Here is a 20,798-nt window from a genome sequence, read left to right as displayed (position 1 = left end):
AAGGCGTCCTTTGAAGCCTGCGAGGAGAAGTGGTACAATGTCAGTTTCTCGGACGCTGAAAACTCCGCGTAGCCGATCATTTACCAGGCTTGGCGTCATGGCTTCGGGGAGGGATGGCTGGCTGCCCTTCAGGCGGTGGGTTTGGCTGCGGATTCTCCATTGTGGAACTCCGAACAGATCCCCTACCCGGCTCCCCTTCCACCTGCCGTTCATAGCCGGACGGAGGCATCAGACGAGGAGGAGACTCCGAGTATGATCGACCTTGTGCAGGACATTAATGCTCATTTGGAGGCGGCCGACAATGAGGTGTCAAGTCACATCCGTGCGGGGGCTGAAGATGCACCGGAACAAGCCCCATCGACGGCTGTGAAGGGTACCAAGCATCCCTTGACTTCACCCCCTCCAGCTGACCCCGCCATTTGATGACCTAGCCTTTCTTTGTTTTTATGCTTTTCCTTTTGTTTTGTTACCATAATTAATTTTATTTGCCATTCAAAAAGCTTAAATCGCCGGGCTGTGGCGATGGAACGATTCCCCTGTTGTCTATCTATATTTGATGTTTTTTGGATGCCGTTGTTTCAATTTATGCCGTTTATGTTGTTGTTAAATGCCGTCGCTTCCTACTCTCTCGCTTTAGATTGCCGGGGGTGGCTTCTTTGACTTAACCACATAGCTTAAATCAAACAAATTAACCAAATCCCAATTCGACAATAGGGCTAGCGCGAGGCTTTTACCTGCTCTGATATAGGGCGCGAACTGAGGGCGGGCTTATGCCCATAGATAAAAACTAGTGTAAGGTTTCCACATGCTCGGTGATAGGGCTCGAATCGAGGGCAGGTTTCTGTCCTTAGTTAAAAAGAAACTAGTGTAAGGTTTCCACCTGCTCGGCAATAGGGCTCGAACCGAGGGCAGGTTTCTATCCTTAATTAAGAAAACTAGCGTAAGGTTTCCACATGCTCGGCGATAGGGCTCGAACCGAGGGCAGGTTTCTGTCCTTAGTTCGAGGGCAGGTTTTTGTCCTTAGTTAAGAAAACTAGCGTAAGGTTTCCACCTGCTTGGCGATAGGGCTCGAACCGAGGGCGGGTTTCTGTCCTTAGTTAAGAAAGCTAGTGTAAGGTTTCCACCTACTCGGCGATAGGGCTCGAACCGAGGGCAGGTTTCTATCCTTAGTTAAGCTAAGGTTTTCACCTGCTCGGCGATAGGGCTCGAACCGAGGGCAGGTTTTTGTCCCTAGTTAAAAAAGCTAGTGTAAGGTTTCCACCTGCTTGGCGATAGGGCTCGAACCGAGGGTAGGTTTCTGTCCTTAGTTAAAAAACCTAGTGTAAGGTTTCCACCTGCTCGGCGATAGGGCTCGAACCTAGGGCAGGTTTCTGTCCTTGCCGTGAACGAGCTGCTTTTATTCCCGCGATCTATCATAACACTTGCCTAGCAACGATAACCGGAAATAAAAAGAGGCACTGACTCAATGTCTTGATATTAAACAGACGGTGGTGTTCGGTTACATCTGTTTTGTATCTTTGGGAGGGTGTCCGATCATTGATAAAAATTTTTTAAGTTGCGAACATTCCACGGTCGAGGAAGCGGTCTTTCCTCCAAATCCTCCAGGTAGTATGCCCCTGCTCCGGCTATAGCTGTCACACGGTAGGGCCCCTCACAGGTCGGAGCCAGCTTCCCCGCGCTCACTTCTCGTGTGTTTTCCACTACCTTTCAGAGTACCAGATCACCCGCGGCAAACTCCCTCCTCCTGACAGATCTATTGTACCTCCGGGCAAGCTTTTGTTGATATTCTGCCAGCCGGATGATGGCCATATCTTGGTGCTCCTCCAGCAGGTTCAACTCCCTAGCCATCAACTCCTCGTTCTCGTCAGAAGCGAATCCCACAACTCGGGCGCTACAAAGGTTTACTTCAGCGGGGATAACTGCCTCCGCTCCATAGGTGAGAGAGAACGGCATTTCTCCGGTGGATTTCCTCTGAGTAGTTCGGTACGCCCACAAGACGCTTGGCAACTCCTCGGCCCATCTGCCCTTGGCACCCTCCAATCTTTTCTTCAAGCCGCTCACGTTGGCCTTGTTGGTCGCTTCCGCCTGGCCGTTACTCTACGGATAGGCTGGTGTGGAGTATCGATTCCGGATACCAAGGCCCTTGCAGAACTCCCGGAACGCTCTACTGTCGAACTGCAGGCCGTTGTCTGATATTAAGGACTTTGGAACGCCGAACCTTGTTACAATGTTCCTCCATACAAATCTCTTAACATCAACATCTTGGATGTTGGCCAGCGCCTCGGCCTCTAACCACTTTGTGAAGTAGTCCATCGCCACTAGCACGAACCTTCGATTGCCTGTTGCTCAGGGAAAAGGCCCGACTATATCCAGCCCCAAGCGAGCGAATGGCCACGGGCTATGAACTGGGTTTAGGTTCCTAGCTGGTTGGCAAATCATCGACGCGTGAACTTGACATTGTTCACATCTCTGAGCATACTCGGTGGCTTCCCTTCTCATCTACAGCCACTAGAAACCCTGAGTCATTGCTCGGTGCGCAAGCAAGCGTCCCTCCACGTGGCTACCGCAGACTCCCTCGTGCAGTTCGGCTAACAGCTCCCTAGCTTGGTTGGGGCGTAAGCACTACAGGTATGGCCCTTTGAATGACCTGCGATAGAGCTTCCGATCGGCAGATAACCAGTAACGAGTGGCGGTTCGCCATACTTTGGCTGCCTCCTTCTCATCTTCCGGGGTTCGATCTTCTGAAAGGAACTCGATGATCGAATCAATCCAGCATCTCTCGGCTTCAGTGACCTGCACAATCAGTGCCCGGGTGGCAATACTTGGCTCGGGAACCAACTCCACCCTAATCAACCGAGGCACTTCGTCAGCTATTGATGATGCTAGAGTTGCTAAGGAATCGGCGTGCCGGTTTTGCCCCCGGGCTATCCATTCTATCTTGACCATATCGAAGTTATCCATCATCTGCTTTGCTAGCCGCAGGTACTCTATCATCCGGGGATCCCTAGCCTCGAAATTCCCCTGGACCTGACTTACCACGAGGAGGGAGTCCGAGTATACCTCCACCTCCCTTGCCCCTAGATCCATGACAACCCTTAGCCTTGCAAGCAGAGCTTCGTATGAAGCCCTTCGTATTCGGCCTCATTGTTAGAAGCCCTGAAGCCCAACCTGAACGAGTGTTCCAGCTTTAACCCTTCCGAGGTGACGACCACGATTCCTACCCTTGATCCAGCCGTATTGGACACTCTGTCCACAAACACCCTCCATCTCTCGACTTTTACCACGCCGTCTATACTAGTAGCTCTCGGCGAAAACTCGGCAATAAAATCCGCAAGTACCTGTCCCTTCACAGAGTTCCTCGGCTTGTATCTGATGTCGAAGGAGCCCAACCGAGTCCCCCACTTAGCTATCCTCCCCGTGAAGTCAGATCTCCTCAACAGTGACTAGAGCGGATACTCAGTCAAGACATGGACAGTGTGGGCCTGAAAATAATGGGGTAACTTTCGGGTGGCATGTACGAGTGCCAGCACTAGCTTTTCCAGTGGCAAGTACCTGGTCTCGGCGTCGACTAGTGTCTTGCTGATGTAATAAACCGGGAGCTGTGCCCCGTTGTCCCTTAGTAGTACGGCGCTCGCCGCATGTTCGGACACGGAGAGGTACATGTATAAGTCTTCTCTTGGCTCGGGAGTTGACAGCGTCGGTGCCGGGCCAAGGTAATTCTTCAGATCTTGGAAGGCCCTGTCACATTCCTCGTCCCAGTGGAATCCCTTCCACTTCTTCAGAAGTTGGTAAAAAGGGCGGCACCGATCCGCGAATTTGGAGATAAACCGGTTAAGGGCTGCCGCATACCAATCAGCTTCTGCACCTCCTTAGGGTTACCCGGTGGTCGGAGGCATTTCACAGCTTCTATTTGGTCGGGGCTGACCTCTATCCCCTATTTAGTAATCAAATATCCCAAGAATCGGCCAGATCCAACCCCGAACGCACACTTGTCGACATTGAGGCGTAGCTGGTGTCGTCGGAGTATCTCAAACACTTCTTTCAGGTCACCAATGTGATGCCCCTCTTGCTTGCTTTTTATCACCATGTCGTCAATGTATACTTCGATCGTCCGTCCAACCTTATCCCTAAACATCCTTGTCATCATTCGTTGATATGTGGCTCCCGCGTTCTTCAAACTGAACGGCATCATAGTATAGTGGTAGTTAGCGTCTGGCGTTAAGAATGCTGTCTTCTCCTGGTCCTCGGTAGCCAGGGCAATTTGGTGATAGCCTTGGAAAGTGTCGAGGAAACTCATCCTCGGGTGCCCGTATGTGGCTTCCACCAACTAGTCGATTTTCGGCATTGAAAACGGATCCTTCGGACATGCTCGGTTAAGGTTGGTAAAATCAACACAAACCTTCCACTTGCTGCTCTTCTTCTTCACAACCACCATGTTTGAGAGCCATTCTGGAAAGAACGTTTCCTTTATGGCCCCCGCTTCTCTCAGCCTCCCAACTTCCTATCTGATGGCGTCCGCGTGCTCCCTAGCAGACCTTCTCGGCCTCTGCTTCTTGGGGGGGAACGATGGATCCACATTCAGCTTGTGAACTATGAACTCGGGGTCGACGCCGGGCACCTCATATGGACTCCACGCAAATACATCCACATTTTGTATGAGAAATAACATCAGCTACACCCTCTCCCCATTACTCAAGCCTGCCTCTATCTGAAAACTCCTCTCGCTTCCCGGCAGGATCTTGATGCTTACTAAATCCTCGGTAGAGCTGGTCGCCTCCCCTTTGGGGTCCTGTAATTGCTATAGGGTCAGATTCTCAGTTGGTTCCCTCTGCTTAGTTTGTTCGATGGCCGCGGTCACCAAACATTGTTTGGCCGCCTGCTGATCGCCCCTTATCACTGTAATCCCCTCTTCAGTTCGGAACTTGACCTTTACGTGCAAGGTGAACGGCATAGCCCCAATGTCGTGTATCCACGGCCTTCCTAATATTGCCGTGTACGGTGAGGAAGATGCGACCACTATGAACGTCACCAACACCTCCCGGCCTCCCATGATAACCGGATGGGAAATTTGCCCCTCTAGGATCACCATGTGCCCGTCGAATCCCATTAAAGGGGTATCATACTTGGACAAGTCTTCCTTTTTCAGACTGAGCCCTTGGTACAAATTCGGGTACATCACATCTATGCCACTCCCCTGATCGATCATTATTCTCTTCACTATGAACCCCCTTACTCGGGCCATGACTATCAGAGCGTCGTGGTGGGGCTGGGTAGTGCCCTCCAGGTTGTCGTTGTCGAATGCGATGGGTTGTTTATTTGACCTCGGCATCTTCCCCGGGGGTTGTTCACTCGTGCTTCCTTCTGCTGACACCACGGTCAACACCCCCTTAGTGGTGGGTGTCGTAATTGCCCTTGGAGCGGCGTGAATGACCTCTATCACTCCTAAAGGGGGAGGGAGAGGGTTTCATTGCTGCCGCCCAGCCTGTCTGGTCTCCCGACTTCCCGTCTCCGCCAGAAATTCCTTCAAATGCCCTGCTTTCACCAGCTGTTCCAGGTGATCTTTCAGCACCCTACACTGCTCAGTGGTGTGCCCTTTATCTCTGTGATATGAGCAATACAGGTTTTGGTTTCTCCTCGACGGGTCGCCTGCCATCCTGTTCGGTCGCCTAAAATACAGCTCATTTTTTATTCTATCAACGATGCGGTATACAGGCTCCTTGAACGTCGCATTGACTCCCTCAATCGCCGGGCCGGGCTCCTGAATCCTCAAATCCTTCCGGTGTCTAGGGTTGAAGCTGTTGTTCCGAGGATAGATGGTCATCGGCTTTTTCCCTTTGGACTGTAGCCGGTCGTCCTCCAAGCGCTTATACTCCTCGATACGCCTCATCAGCTGCCTCATATCCTCGGGAGGCTTCAAGGTCAACGATTCTCTCAGCCTGGACTCCTCGAGCAGGCCCATCCGAAAGGTACTAGCTGCGATCTTTTCGTTTCCCCCACCGATCTCGTTGTACAGCTCCCAGTACTGGCTGGCATAGTTGCGAAGGGTCTCTCCCGTCCCCATCTTCATTGATAGTAACGCATCCACGGGCTACGGCACTCGGCTGCACGTCATGAATCGTACTCCGAACTCCTAGATCAATTTTGAGAAACTATGGATAGAGCCCTTCTTCAGCCCGTTGAACCACCTCAATGCAGTGGGCTCGAGGCTCGAGGGGAAAACCTTATACATCAATGCGTCGTTATGAGAGTGCATGGACATCATCTGAATATAGTGACTCACATGCTCCACCGGGACTGTCTTCCCAGTGTAGGAATTGAACAGTGGCCTCGTGAACCGACTCGGCATCGGTGCGCTTTCGATATCTCTAGAGAATGGCGACCGGGCTGCTTGTTGCAGTGCTCGGCTCATGGTATACATTGCCGCGTTTAGTGGCCAATCGGCGTCAAGGGAATTTGATTCATGGTCCGCATATTCTCGCGAGCGGTCGCAGTGCCTATGAGACCCGGACTGATGAGATCCGGCCTCACGGTGTTTCCCCACACTTACTGACCTTTCCCTTCGCATTCCACGATCCCCTCTCCCTCGTCGGCCCCGCGCTTGCAACTCTAGATCCCTAACTGCCCTACGCAGGCGCTCAAGCTCTTGGTCTCTTTCGTCAAGGCGGCTGCGGCCTGAGACGTCAGACACAGTCCAGCGGGTTTATACGACCCTTGCCCGGGCCCAGACTCTTCTACCGCCTCGTGCCTTCTGTCCTCCTGCCCTTTTTGCCTCCTTTCCCGCCATGTGGACCCCCGCGACGTCCCTCCAGTGCCGCTTTTCGTATGGCTTCTCTGTCCACTTCTAGACATCTCTGTGAGCGTGCCAAGATAGCACCACAGCTGCGTAGTAGAGCCCCACGATGGGCGCCAATTGTGCGTCCCAAAAATTAGGCTCGTGGGCCTCACAGGGATTTGGGCTCACAATCTATTTGTATAGTGGGCTTTTAGATTTCCTACAAAGGGTGATGTTATGCCCGGCAGGCCCGCGTACTAGGCTTCCCTACTGTCTCTCCCTTCTCTTCCTCGGGGGCATTGACACTGCTCTCAGTCTCTAGTCTTTTCTCTCTCTTCAATTGCCAACCTTTATCACTGATTCTTCTTTGTCTATTTATAGCCAAATTTAGTGGAATGGTCATGATTATTCTCCTGATGGGTGAAGGGAGGGGTCCAATACTATTACCCTTAAGTGGGGGTTTAGTTGGGAGTGGGAGAAAATGAGTGGCATTGGAACTGGCTCCACTGCTGGGTTTGATGCTCGGCATGGGCATTCCCTAGGCAGTGGAAAAGAGGTCCAATACCGTTTCATCTAAGTGGACACCGGGTGGTGGGAAGGAGAAAATGATAGTGGTGCTGGGACCAATTCCGTGGGTAAGTATATGCTCGGCTGGACACGCCACAAGCTGCATTGAGCGCTCCTAGATCGCACCTCTTGGGCGGCCTGAGCATTACCACGTGTGGTCGGCAAGGGGCCTTTATAAGAGTTAGTCCTTAGGGGCCTGAGGGCAATTGGGCTTGACAGGGGGGTAGGGCCCGTACAACGCCCATTTCTTTCTCTGCCCAAAACTCAGACCGGATCACATGGTCCTCCTCTCCAAGTGGCAGTTTTGAGCTTAAGGAAGCTACAGGTTGGCTGCACTGGAGGTGACAGGTACTGCTCCTCGCCTTTTTGCTGGAGAATGGATTTGGAAGGCTCAAACCAACCTAAAGATCCACCGTTTTCTTTGGAAATGCTATTACAATAGCATACCTGTCCGCTCTGTTCTTACGGACCAAGGAATGGATGTGCCAACTTTATGCTAGCTTTGTGGAGAAAGACTGCTTTACATGTCCTTAGGGACTGTCGTGCTGCAAGAAGATTTTGGGACTCGTTTCCTTTTCCTTTTCTCGTGGTTATTTTCTATGGCATTAATCTTGTGGAGTGGCTGAGGCAGATCTGTTGCAGCACGAAGATAATTCCTGCACTAAATCTGAATTGGGGGTTGTTTTCTGTTTCAAAACTTGGAGTCTTTGGTTGTGCCAAAATGGGATTATGTTTGGGAATGAGAGACCCAATAGGAATGTTAGAATGGAAGCTATTTTTGAAGCCAATGAGTTTACTTATGTTGGTTTAAATGGGAAAATGGTTTAGACCCGACAAAGAATTTATGTTAGTTGGATTATACTGCCACTGAATTAGTGTAAAGTAAATTCAGATGGTTCAGCTCTAGGAAACATGGGGTGAGCAGGAGGTGGAGGGTTGATCCGGAATGACAAGGGCGAGTGGATTAGGGGCTATGCTCGAGCCATTGGGTGCACCACGAGTGTGGCAACTGAGCTATGGGCATTAAGAGATGGCATCCGCCTGTGCATTGCCTTAAAACTCCCTGCTGTTGTGTTTGAGCTCGATGCGAAACTCATTGTGGACTTGCTGCAAAAGGAGGAAAATCATCCGAATTTTATAGGGACTCTAGTGAGTGATTGTAAGGCCGGGTTGAAGGAAATTCCTATGGTCCGTATTTAACACTGTTTTCGAGAGGCGAATAAATGCGCCGACACCCATGCTAGAAGGGGAGCTTTACTTTCACAGGATTTTGTAGTGTTGTTAGACCCTCCTTTGGAGGTGTCCCTGTTGCTTAGGCTAGATTCTGCAGGCGTGTCTTATAAATGCCTTGTGCCCATCTCTAATTCTGCTTCTTAGTTTTTATTGAAGTTCCATTTCTACAACAAAAAAAAAAAGGGTTTTTATTTTTATTTATTTTTTCCAAATAATCATTATGATGATATGGATGTGTGTCTATGTATGATGAACAATCTAATCATTATTTATTATAAAAAAAATCTTATCATTTTGTACATCACAAAATATTGTCCTGCGTTTCCTTTTATCACTAGGAAATAGAGAACAACATACGTATACCACCGGTAGTAGCAGTAACAGTAGTAAGACAACCCAAACCATTCAGGAATTTACAGATCTGACGTTAAGGTCCGCTGATTCTCTTTGTCGCAAAAATCACACTGTTGTAAATTCCGATATCTCGCATCGAACAAAGTTAGCGGAATAATAAAAAGTTAGCATTCCCACTGCTCTCGAATGTCAATCACCCCAATATATATGTCACAAACCAGCCATTGTATCAAAAAAAAAGAAAAAGAAAAAAAAAAAGAACTGTGTTCAGTATTGATTAGGGTTTTTCTGCTTCAAATATCAGTATTCACATAGAATTTGATCTATCTTTGATTATATAGCTAGGCTCGGAAGATGAATATTGAAGGAAGGAGAAGGGGAGGTGAGGAGTCAGAAGACGAAGGGTTGACATGGAAGAGGCCTTTCAAGGCGTTGATAGGAGAGAGGAGTGTGAGTGGGATTGGAGGAGACCCCGCTTCCAGCAGTGAAGGCAGCAGATTGCAGCGCTTTGTCATTCATCCTGATAACTGGTACCTCTATATCTCTCTCTCTCTCTCTCTCTCTCTCTCTCTCTCTCTCTCTCTCTCTATCTCTTTCCGTACTTGTTTGTGTTTTTCTGTGGACTGAGATGAGATTATAGATTGGTTTTTACGTTGAAAAAAAAAAGGTAAATTTTTAGTCTATTTTTTGTTTAATGAAAACATAAAATTTTTTTTTCCTTCAAAAAGTGAACATGTTAAAAGAAAAATTCTTAGTTTACATTAAATTGTACACTACTCTTTGCAAATATGTACAACATTTACCAAATTTTTATGTTTATATTGCTAGTATAATGTACATCCATAATTGTGAAATCTGGACCAGACTGTACAGTTTGATCCACTTTACCATAACTGTTCACTAAGATGATTTTTTTAACCTTACAAACTGTTTTATGCAAAGAAGTTAGTGAATTGCATGAACCATAGTCGAACCGCATAAGTTTGAAAATTATGGACGGTTCTTGCAATTCAGGGTAGAGCTTAAAAAGATCGTAGAAGAATAAGGTACTTACAACAGCTTATAATCATTGTTAAGAAAACCCCCAAGAAAAATCAATCAATACAAGCAACTAAAAGAAAATAAATCTCTGATAATCTGCCTCCACAATTCGCCAGATGCAATATTTCATTGTCCGCTGCAGCCTCCAGCCGACGGCCGACGATCGGATCTCTCCAAACTATTGGGCAGTTACACGAGACTCTTTCTCCCTTTCTTTCACTTTTTTGTTTTGTTTTCTTTTTGCTGAGATCTCTTTCGTTTGATGAAATCTTTTTCTGTTTGGTAAAGTACTACAGCCTACTAAATAACAACAGTCAAGTCTGTGTTTTTCTATGGAATAAGATGAGATTATAGATTGTTTTCTACATTAAAAAAGTACACTTTTAGTTTTTTTGTTCAACGAAAATTGAAAACTTAAAAGTCTTCTTTTTCCCAAAAAGTATATATGTTAAAAGGAAAATTCTTAATTTACGTTATTATTGTACACTTTTTGCAGATGTGTACCATATTTACCACATTTTTTGGGTCTATAATGTAAATTTATATTGCTAGTTCAATGTCAGTCTATGTTTGGTTTACCGGTTTTTATCGCATATATCTTAATTTCTATCACTCATCACTCTAAAATGTGAGTCCCACCGATACAAGGGTTGTTTGGTTTGATTTTTAGCACTCAATTATCATAACTCATTATGAAAAATATTGAGGATGAGTGATGAGAATTGAGAACAAATATTTGGTATTTTCAGATTTTTAAGTTATGAGTTAAGTGTGCGTTTGGGTAGAAATTATTCTATCCTGCGTTTGCATTTCTGGCGTTTCATGCCTTTTTTTTTTTTTTTTGAGCCATGATTTTTGACTTTTTTGTCGGTGCACTGTTCACACCAGCAAAATAAGCGGTGGATAGTGCACGCAGTGGGTCTCGTGCACTATTTACAGGACCCATAAACCTCACTTTTTAGCAATTTTTTTAATAAAAATAGGTCTTATGACACAATTCACATATTTAAAAATTATTTTATTACAATATTTTCAATTTTTAACAAAATAATTGTCAATTTGATAAAACACAAGTCGTGGGACCTAGTTGCTTGTATTATCGCATTAGAATACAATGCCTTTTCTTTTGTCCTTTTGTTTCTTTGTTTCTTTCTTCACATGAGCTGCTACTTCTTTCTTTCTTCACATCTGCTTCTTCTTTCATTCTCTATTTCTCTCGTTTCTTTCTTTGTTTCTTCATCTCTTCACATCGATGCTTCTTGCTTTCTTCTTCAAACTAAACACAACACTCTGCACATGGAGCTCACAGCTCTCATGAGGTCTCTGTCTCACAGCTTCTAGCTCGGTCTGTTGCAATCTTGGTTGCTCTATTAGTCTCTCATCTCTTTTAGTCCAACAGATATCTCTCATGTGAGTCGATCTAATTTGTGATTTGTTTGTTTCCAACGCTCTTTGGGTTGGATAGTTTGGTTCAAGAATTGCCATTTTTTTTTTTTTTTGGTGTGGGTTTATCTGGTACATTTTATGGGTTTATTTCTTTTAGTATCTGTGGGTTTTGTTTGGGCTTGTGTAGAGGAGAGAGATGACTGCCGATCTAGCAGGTCTGTGCTTCCCTTCGTTTCGTTTGGGCTCTAAAGGAGAGAGAAACACGAGTCGGGTTCCCTTCTTTCCTTGCTAGTCTGTGGCTGAGAGCTTTGGAGAAGACAAGAATGTGAGGAACTCACGCGGGTGATATGAATGTAGAGAGACAATACCGTTCTGACACAGACTATGAATAGTGTTAAAGTGGGTTTGGAAGAGAGAAAAAAGCTATGAGTAATGGAGTGCCAGACACAGTGATGTGTGGGTTAGCTGAGAATTGAGTTGTAGATGTGAGTTAAGAATGATGTGTCATGGGCTAACTAGACAGAGCTTAAGGGCTTGTTTGGATTCCATGAAAACGGGATGATCACTCACTTTTCATGATTAATCATCTCAAATAAGTGGATCCTACCTATGGATGATTGTTTGGCTTGGTTTTCAATTATTGTTTTTACTATAATTTTTTAGTGATGAGTTATAGAAATTGAAAATACATTTTAGGTGTTTTCAGTTTCCAAAACTCAGTTTTTAATGGCATTTTCGTAATTATCAACCACAATGTTTGACTTTTGTGTTTTTTTTTTTAAACAAAGTAACGGGAATTGAGTGATAGTGGGGTTTGAAAAAATGAGAAATTTTAAGTGATGAGTGATGGGTGATGAAAATTAAGTGATGAAAATTGAGTAAACAAATAGACCCTAAATATCTCAAAAGCATCGCTATTAATTCTTATTTATGTTCAATTTATTTTGAAGTAAGATATTTTCCAAAAAATATTTTTTCATTTTCAGGTATTTGTTTGCTAGTAAAATATAGTCAAACTTGTAAAATATTTTTCGTTAATTGTAAAATTATTTATAAAAAATTGTAAAATATTTTACCTTTAAAAATTTGGTAAAACATTTTACAAAAACATACAATGGCTTCCCTCACCCTATTTAGAAGCTAGGTCATCGGGTCTAGTGGGTTGGGCAGCCGGTGTTGGCAATTCAGGGGCTAGAGTCGCCACTCTAGCAATCGGTGTCGTTAGTCCGATGGTCGGAGTTTCCACTCCAACAACTTGTGCCAAGGTCCAATGATCAGAGCCATTGCTCCGATGATTGATGCCAAGGGTTCGGTCACTAGAGTCGATGCTCCTATGATTGGTGTCGGAGGTCCGATAACCAAAGACAACCAGTGTGAGTGGTCTAGTCATCGAAGACACCACTCCGGTGATGGTTGCCGACAATCCGGTAGCAAAAGCCACCATTTCGATAGTTTAGTCATTGGACCTCTGGTATTATTAGCTTTGGTGGTTGAGCCATTGGTTTTGGTGGTTTGCTTAAAATATTTTACTTGTCACACTTGAAAATGTTTTACCTCTAATAAATTATCTTTTAAGATTTTTAATAATTTAATACTGGAATTAGTTTTTTAATAAATGACATCAATTTATACACTCCATGTAGATAAATATTAGTTTTGTACCATCCTTAAAATCCCTCCATTTTTCTTTTTTCTTTTTTCTTTTTTCGATAGAGTTTCAACTTATGATGTTCACTTTTGATGATGTATTCTTTATTATTAGACTAAAATATCAATTGGTTTTTGGTGTAGAGAGAAACTGAAAAGAATTTTTGGATAACACATGACTATCATACAAAGTTTAAATTAAATAAATGGAATAATAAATGAGCCTACACATATAACTATAAGTCATAAAAGTTAATTTAGCAAAAAAAAAAAAAAAAAAGTCATAAAAGTTAGGGTCCAGGGCGTTTGGATTCCAAACTCTGGACCTACACTGGACCACATGTGAAATATCTATTCTTCTTCTTCTTTTTTATTTTTTTGGTTCTTTTCTTCCCTAGATCGTCTCTCCATGTTAAAGTTTTTAGTAGAATATTATTTTGGGGATTATTTGCGGGTTAGTTGGTGAGTGTTATGAGATAGCACGGTTTTTTATTTATTTTTTTATTTTTAAAAAGCAAAAATTCTAGATAAAAATAGAAGTAAACTGTTGTTTTAAAATTCACATCATTTGAGGGTGGAATTTTTTTATATATAATTTTTCTCTCCTTATGAAATGTTTAATACTAGAAGGCATATTATATATATATATATATATATAAAATAGTGTTTTTTTAATGCGTGTGGCACATAAATGTTATATTTATATATATAAAATAAAATAAAATTTTAATTTGATATTTTATTTATTTATTTTTAACTATATCAATTTTCACAATATGAGTGTAAAACATGTTAGCTTAACAAAAGTTTTTAAAATAAGGGAAAATTAGTTTAAGTTTTAAGTTTTGAAATTAAATTTAACTATGTGATTGTGTTGACTAATAGACCACGTAAAAACGAGTTTAATTATCCATGGGAAGATTAAACATTTTGAGCAGTAACTAATCTAATCTACCCCCATTTGATTTGTGATGTAATAGGTTTTGGGTCAAATAAGTGAAGCTTGATTAAATTTAGAACTTCTTCTCCGAAAAATAAAAAACCCTATAAACTTATATTTGAGAAAAATTAAACCTTATCTTTATTAATTGTGAAAGTTTAGGTCCTATACTTTTATTATCGTGTCAGTTAAAATCTTTGTGATTTAAGTTTAATGTTATATTCACAAATTATTTTACAATATTTAAAAAAAATGTTGATGTAGCCAATCTCTTATCGGTTTTCAATTAATATCATTTTTTTATTTACCAATAATTACTAATCACAATAACAGTTTATAAAAAGATTTACTCTTTTTTGTCAATATAATAATAAATAAATATGCATATATATACGGTTTTTTGAGTAAAATCATGGGTAAGAATGTGTTTGTAAACATGAAAGGAATCTCCCGCCCGCGGTCTCAGTTTGTGGGTTGAAATGAAATTGGTGCAGGTGGTACATGATATGGAGACATTTCATACTGATATGGGCAGTGTACTCCTCCTTCTTCACGCCCCTCGAGTTTGGATTCTTCAGAGGCCTCCCAGAGAACCTCTTCCTCCTCGACATTGCTGGTCAGTTCGCCTTTCTCATCGACATTGTCGTTCGCTTCTTCGTCGCCTATCGTGACTCCCACTCCTACCGCATTGTCTCCAACCGCAATCTCATTGCACTTCGCTACATTAAGTCTCGCTTCGTCCTTGATTTACTCGGTTGTTTTCCCTGGGATGCTATCTTCAAGGTACACCTATTAATTAATTAATTATATTTCTTCTTTTGCTATCCAATACTGTCCTTTTTTTATTTTCTTCATGCAAGGGTAATATATTTTTGCCAAAAAAAAAAAAAAAGAGTAAAGTAGTATGGCAATAAATAATATGTTTTTGCCCATAAAAAAAGAGCAAATATGCATTTTGAGATGTCGTCGACACAACATTTTTATAATAGGTTGTTAATGTGTGTTATTGTTGGGGGGCAAAACAGTAAGATTAGTGTTACGTTCAAATTTGAATCAATAATAATTAACTACTTATGGTTTATTTTGAAAATGTTGTAAATATGTTATGAACCTAACATCTCTCAATATATATAATTTGGGACATGACAGAAGGAGTGTCGAGTTTCCTTTTAAGGAACTAATCTGGACTACATTTTACTTTGTATAGCATGCATGCATGTTTATTTTCCATTTTCTATATTAGTTTATTATCACCTTCATCAAGTGTTCTTTTCTAGACCTTTTGTTTGTTTTATTCCACTTTTTATGCCTTTCGTATTCATTGTAACAGACATCAGCACATGTGTTGCGGTGGTTGCCCACAAATTAATATGTAGTTGTATTCGTATTGTTACCACAGATGTAATACTAATAGTGCACTACCAGTTTAGTGCTATTTTCAGGAATTTTTCCAATAAAATTAATAAATTATTGGTCCCACAATGTTTAAGCTCTCAAAGAGGGGATGGCATGTCTCACTAATGTGGCTTAATTAAAAGTACTTAGGCCATGCAAAGGTCTAGCTGCAACTGCTAATGAGATTCAATTACGAAGAAGCACTACTGCTTTAGAATGCTTTATCTTGAAGGGAAAAGAAAATAGGGGACATTAGGATCATATGTTACAATAATTAATCTGATCAATTACCATGTCACAAGTTGTTTATTCTTGAATGAGCCCTACAGATGGCATATAGGGTCATCTCTATTTCATTTTAAAAATTGTTGTTATTATTCTTACATCTTTTGCTTCAAGTTTGATTGAATTCATTTTTGTGATTGTGATATTTTTCTTACCTCAGTAGCTCTTATATGATAAACTGAACACAATTACTCTGATCAGGTTTCTGGTAGACACGAGCTAGTTAGGTATCTGTTATGGATTAGGCTAAGTCGAGCGCTCAGAGTGACAGAGTTTTTTGAGAAGTTGGAGAAAGATATAAGGATAAATTACCTTGCTACGAGAATTCTGAAACTTTTTGTTGTTGAACTCTATTGCACGCATACGGCTGCCTGCATCTTTTACTATCTTGCTACCACCGTGCCTCCTGCTAATGAAGGTTACACATGGATAGGAAGTTTGAAGATGGGTGACTACACTTATTCACACTTCAGAGAAATTGATCTCTGGAAGCGTTATGTGACATCTCTCTATTTTGCCATTGTTACCATGGCAACTGTTGGTAAGCTTCTCTATATTTCTGTCTTGAAGAGAAGCAAATTTAATGATTAAGTTATTATCTATAGGGAAAACACTTATAGATTACAATGCTTGTGTGTGAGTGGTGGGCTCATGCCCTATTTATGAACTCGTCTATTTTCTAATGAACATTACTGTGTTTTTCTTCTCTTCTCATAAAATTCTAAAATCCAACTTTTATATTCAGAAAATGTTGATAATGATCCTTCTCTTTTTTCTATGAAGCAGTGCTGTGTCAGAATGGTTTTCTTTTATAAAATCTAGAGTAGTACATTTATTTTCACAATGTCATACTGGTCCCTCATTAATCAAAGTTTGTTTGTTTATTTTTCAGTCTTGAGTTTCTTGTATCAGAGTTGGGATGCTTCGTTGAATCTGTATGTACTGATAATATGCTTTATTTTTCAGGTTATGGAGAGATACATGCAGTCAATGTCAGGGAGATGATATTCATCATGATTTATGTTTCAGTTGACATGATTCTCGGTGCTTATCTGCTTGGTAACATGGCAGCATTAATAGTAAAAGGATCAAAGACAGAAAAATTTCGGGATAAAATGGCTGAGCTTATCACATATTTGAATAAAAACAATATTGATAGGCAAATAAGTAAGGAGATCAAAGGTCATCTGCGATTACAGTATGAACGCAGCAAAACAGAAGGTGCTTTGCTTCAGGACATTCCAGCCTCTATTCGCACTAAGGTATCAATCATTTGTCTGTATACAATTGGTTTAGCTTGTACGTTTTAGTATGTGGTATGCTTGATATAAGTTGTAGGCTCACTTATTGATGGTTCTCCAATGTGATACAAGAGGCCGGGTGTTGTCTGTGAGATGTTGGTTCAAGTCTTGGTAACCCCCTTTTTGGGTAATATCTTGCAAATGCAGGGCCGTATTTGTTTTGAATCTTTTGACACTCAAAGATAAAACCTAGGTTTTTATTATTTATGTTGTGGCACTCATTTTAGAAAATATCAATATGTCACAAAAGCATATTAAGAGGTACCCAAAAGCACTTCTAGTTCTAGTGGACTAGAAATGTATTTCGCATTTGTCATTTTCACCAACTATTTAGGCATATGACAGAAGGTGTATCAGACACAATATTATCCATTCCATATCTTGTCAAATTCAACTTGGGTGCTTCAAACCTTTGCACGTGAAGGTAAATGGTAGAATGAAGTATTTTTCTTGGAAAATTTGCTCATTTTCACATGCTAGAAGGCTGCTAGAACATTTGGACTCTTAATCAGCTGTATTGGTCATTGTACTTAAGAGTTTAAAAGTGAAGTGGAATATATGGACTATGAAACCAATTAATACACACAAGAATTCTATGTCTTGATGAAGTTGTTAGAATACTCATGGCCTTGGGTTGAATAGGAAAAAATTGCTGTTAGTTTCATGCATATTACCTTAATATTTGTAATGCGTGTATGTTGTGAAGATGTTGAATAATAAAATCTAAAACTCCATTTATTAATTACATCTCTCTCTCCCTCTCTTTCTCCCCCTTTTTCCCCTGTTGGATGAGTCATAATTACCTTAAAGGTGCACCTCCTCTCCAAACTCTTTAATTTTTCACATTAGCCTTTATTGAAGTATCACTTGGCCTCATGGGATGGTTAATAAGTTTTGGTAATTGTACCTGTTTCCTTGTGGAAATAATTTTGACTTGGAAAATGTGAATTGATAATAAAGTGTGGAAGATGATTCTCAGATTTCCTGCAATTACCTTGTTCTCTAAGTTGGGTTGAGTAAGAAAAAGAGTGCCAGACACAATAGTTAGAGGACTTTTTGAGGTGGAAATGCCGACAGTCAGTGGGATGAATAATTCATGCGGCAGCTTTTTAAATGTTTACTTTATATTGTTCAGTGAATGTATCCATGTATCTGTTTTTCTTTTGATACTTTGTTTATTTCTAGTAGTGCTTGATTTGTATGTCTGTGTATCATTTCATTGTTTCTTTTATGCAGATTTCACAGAACTTATATGAGCAGCATGTTAAAGGAGCTTCTCTTTTCAAGGGGTGTTCTGAGGGATTCATCAAGCAGATTGTAAGTCATCATGTCATATATCTAAAGTAGAATTTGAAGTACAAAGGTTAAACAACTATAAATTCAAGACTTTATCTGTTTTCAGAAGTTGAAAGTCATGTGATATCCATGAACTTGATCATGCCCATTGATGTCATAGATCTTAATTTATCCAAATTGCCATTCCATTTCAGTGGCATATAGCCCCAGTTTGACTTTCTTTTTGCAACATTCACTGTTGTTATTAGCAATTGTTTACTGTTCCATTTCAGTGGCATATAGCCCCAGTTTGACTTTCTTCATGCAACATTCACTGTTGTTGTTATTAGCAATTGTTTACTGGACTTCGATGTCTCGTACTTCCTCTACTATGAACTTTCTAGAGTTCTCGGACACCCTAAGCTTCCATTAATTGTTTTTTGTGCTTTTATTTTTCATGCCTTATTTTTTATTGTGGGCTTTCCTCTGTATACTCCTTGTGGACTATGGTACCCCTTTTGCACTTCTGTTTATTGAATCTTTCAACCTATAAAGCAAATTTGTAATTGTTTATTTATTGTGAGCGTTAGCATAACAACTAAATCTTGTTCTTCTAGTTTTCATTTTGATTTAATTACGTTAGATTCACTTTTAGGAACTTAGAAGTTGTTGGTTTTCTGGCATGATTTGTTCTCTGCAAAAGTTCATCTTGAATGATATGCTGCTTCTGTTATCAATGATTGTGTTGAATTCGAACTGCTGTAAATTGTAATCTTCAGGTGGTTTAACGTAATTGTTAGTGTTGACAAAGGAAAGAAAACAATAAGAGTGATAAGGTGGGGCTGGAAAATACTGGATACCCAGCCCTCTTATTATTTATTTCTTATATAGGAAAGGGTGGTTACAATAGGACACTGAATATTCTTGAATGGGACAGCTAATAAGAACAGCTGATCGGGACACAGCTAAAAGAGTACCGCCCACACAACACATGAGTACAACCCATAATATCATCTTTCTGTTTCTCTAACACTCTCCCTCAAGTTGGATCATAAATTTCATATAAGTCCAGCTTGGAACATGTACACTCTAAAAAAACTCATATATTATGCCTTAATAAAGATATTCGCAAGTTGGTCTTTAGACTTCCCAAACGGTGTAGTAACATCTCCACTTAGAATCTTGTCTTGGATAAAGTGGCAATCTACTTCAATGTGATATAAAGCTGAATAGACTCACAATTTAGATATACGGCTGAATAGAGTTTCATAAGACTGATTGGTATAACAAAAATTTTCTAACCTGTGAAGATCTGAATTTTGGCAACAAGTATTCTGCTCTTAAAATAAACTGGCACTCTAAAGTGCCTTCAAAACCTCAAATTCCAAGAAGTTGTGCAATAATCAATTAACTCATTGTAATGGGCATCCAGTATGCCTTTTTTATTTTATTTTTTGAATTATGTATTTAATTAGAGAGTTAGTATTGCATTCCAACACTGTGGGTACCCAAATAGCTGGTACATCTAGTTCTCCTTGCCTTGGCCAGTATAATAGCTTCCGTGTATAAAAATTTTGTTCAATGCATTTATTTTAAGTGAGGCTCCTTTTAGCGTAAGTTGAATATTGGTCAAGGGCCAGCTAGTTGCCTTCTTCAGTCTTGTCAGTCTAATTTTATGAACAAATTAGTTTCAATTATATGCCCCCTCTCATATTTTTTTTCCCATTATTTCTTTGCTTCCTCTCCTATATTGTTTCTATTTGATATCTCTTCATAATATTCAAACATATAAAACAGAATTGATAATAAGAAGCTCAGCTTCTTTCAGTGGAAATGACTCTTATTCATTCCATGATTTATCAGGCGGCCCAAGTCCATGAGGAGTTTTTTCTCCCAGGAGAAGTGATTATAGAACAAGGAAAAGTAGTAGATCAACTTTATATCATATGTCATGGTGAAGTGGTATGAATTGTCAATGCTTTCATCTCTCAAATGTCTTTCTCAATGCATATATATATATGTATGTATGTGTGTCTATATATATATATATATATATATATATATATATATATCTTATTTGTATGTTTAACTTAAGGACAACCCTTCTCTCTCTCTCTCTCTCCTCCCCCCCCCAAAAAAGAAGACCCCAAAATCACAAAATTTCCCAAAGTGTTTGCATATGCATAGTTAGTACCGAAAATTAGATAATATGCCCCCTCTAAATAACTGTTAAATTTTTATGACAAGAAAATTTATAACTCTTTAATAGTGAAAAGATCTTAGATTGACTGAAGCCTCTTACACAGCAACAGATGTTACCAATAAGCCAATCACAATAAGTTATGGTGGAAGAATAATGTCTTGGATGCCCATACTTCCATACAGTTCATGATAATGCTGTACACCTCTCTCTCTCTCTCTTCTCTTCTCTCATAGAAACCCCAAAGTTTGTGTATACGTTAGTAATAGTCATTACAAATTGAACTAGTAGAAGTCAAATGGACATTTAGAATTGATAGTTAGGCCTATCTCAATGCTCTAGGTATAGTTTACTTGAATATTTTTGAAAATACTTTATTCTTTTTGGCATTTTTCCATATTT

The 20,798-nt window shown here is 40.9% G+C and overlaps 4 protein-coding genes across 8 annotated transcripts in view; 1 reads left to right on the top strand and 3 right to left on the bottom strand.

Annotated features, from left to right (window-relative positions):
• Positions 1-2,622: 2,622 nt before the first annotated feature.
• LOC142632625 (uncharacterized) lies at positions 2,623-3,087 on the bottom strand. Its single transcript, XM_075806999.1, has one exon. The coding sequence runs from the start codon at positions 3,085-3,087 to the stop codon at positions 2,623-2,625; it is 465 nt and encodes a 154-aa protein (XP_075663114.1).
• Positions 3,088-4,798: 1,711 nt separating this feature from the next.
• Positions 4,799-5,329, bottom strand: LOC142632624 (uncharacterized). The gene has a single exon (XM_075806997.1). It carries the CDS (start codon positions 5,327-5,329, stop codon positions 4,799-4,801), a length of 531 nt encoding a protein of 176 aa, XP_075663112.1.
• A 135-nt stretch (positions 5,330-5,464) lies between these two features.
• LOC142632623 (uncharacterized) lies at positions 5,465-6,061 on the bottom strand. The gene has a single exon (XM_075806996.1). It carries the CDS (start codon positions 6,059-6,061, stop codon positions 5,465-5,467), a length of 597 nt encoding a protein of 198 aa, XP_075663111.1.
• Positions 6,062-8,612: 2,551 nt separating this feature from the next.
• LOC142633122 (potassium channel SKOR-like) overlaps positions 8,613-20,798 on the top strand; it is a 33,303-nt gene continuing 21,117 nt past the window's right edge. The window contains exons 1-7 of one of the 5 annotated variants that reach the window (XM_075807392.1): positions 8,683-9,004; positions 9,268-9,456; positions 14,435-14,723; positions 15,822-16,161; positions 16,587-16,882; positions 18,158-18,238; positions 20,060-20,158. In XM_075807392.1, coding sequence (XP_075663507.1) covers positions 9,281-9,456; positions 14,435-14,723; positions 15,822-16,161; positions 16,587-16,882; positions 18,158-18,238; positions 20,060-20,158 — 1,281 coding nt within the window. In that variant the 5' untranslated portion in view covers positions 8,683-9,004; positions 9,268-9,280. Of the gene's footprint in view, positions 9,457-11,078; positions 11,378-14,434; positions 14,724-15,821; positions 16,162-16,586; positions 16,883-18,157; positions 18,239-20,059; positions 20,159-20,798 lie in introns of those variants that run through there. The other 4 variants (XM_075807391.1, XR_012843809.1, XM_075807394.1 and 1 more) reach the window with 4 other exon arrangements.

This window comes from Castanea sativa, chromosome 4 (genome assembly GCF_040712315.1).
Source record: "Castanea sativa cultivar Marrone di Chiusa Pesio chromosome 4, ASM4071231v1".
Classification (NCBI taxonomy): domain Eukaryota; kingdom Viridiplantae; phylum Streptophyta; class Magnoliopsida; order Fagales; family Fagaceae; genus Castanea; species Castanea sativa.
This window is presented reverse-complemented; position numbering and strand designations above follow the sequence as displayed.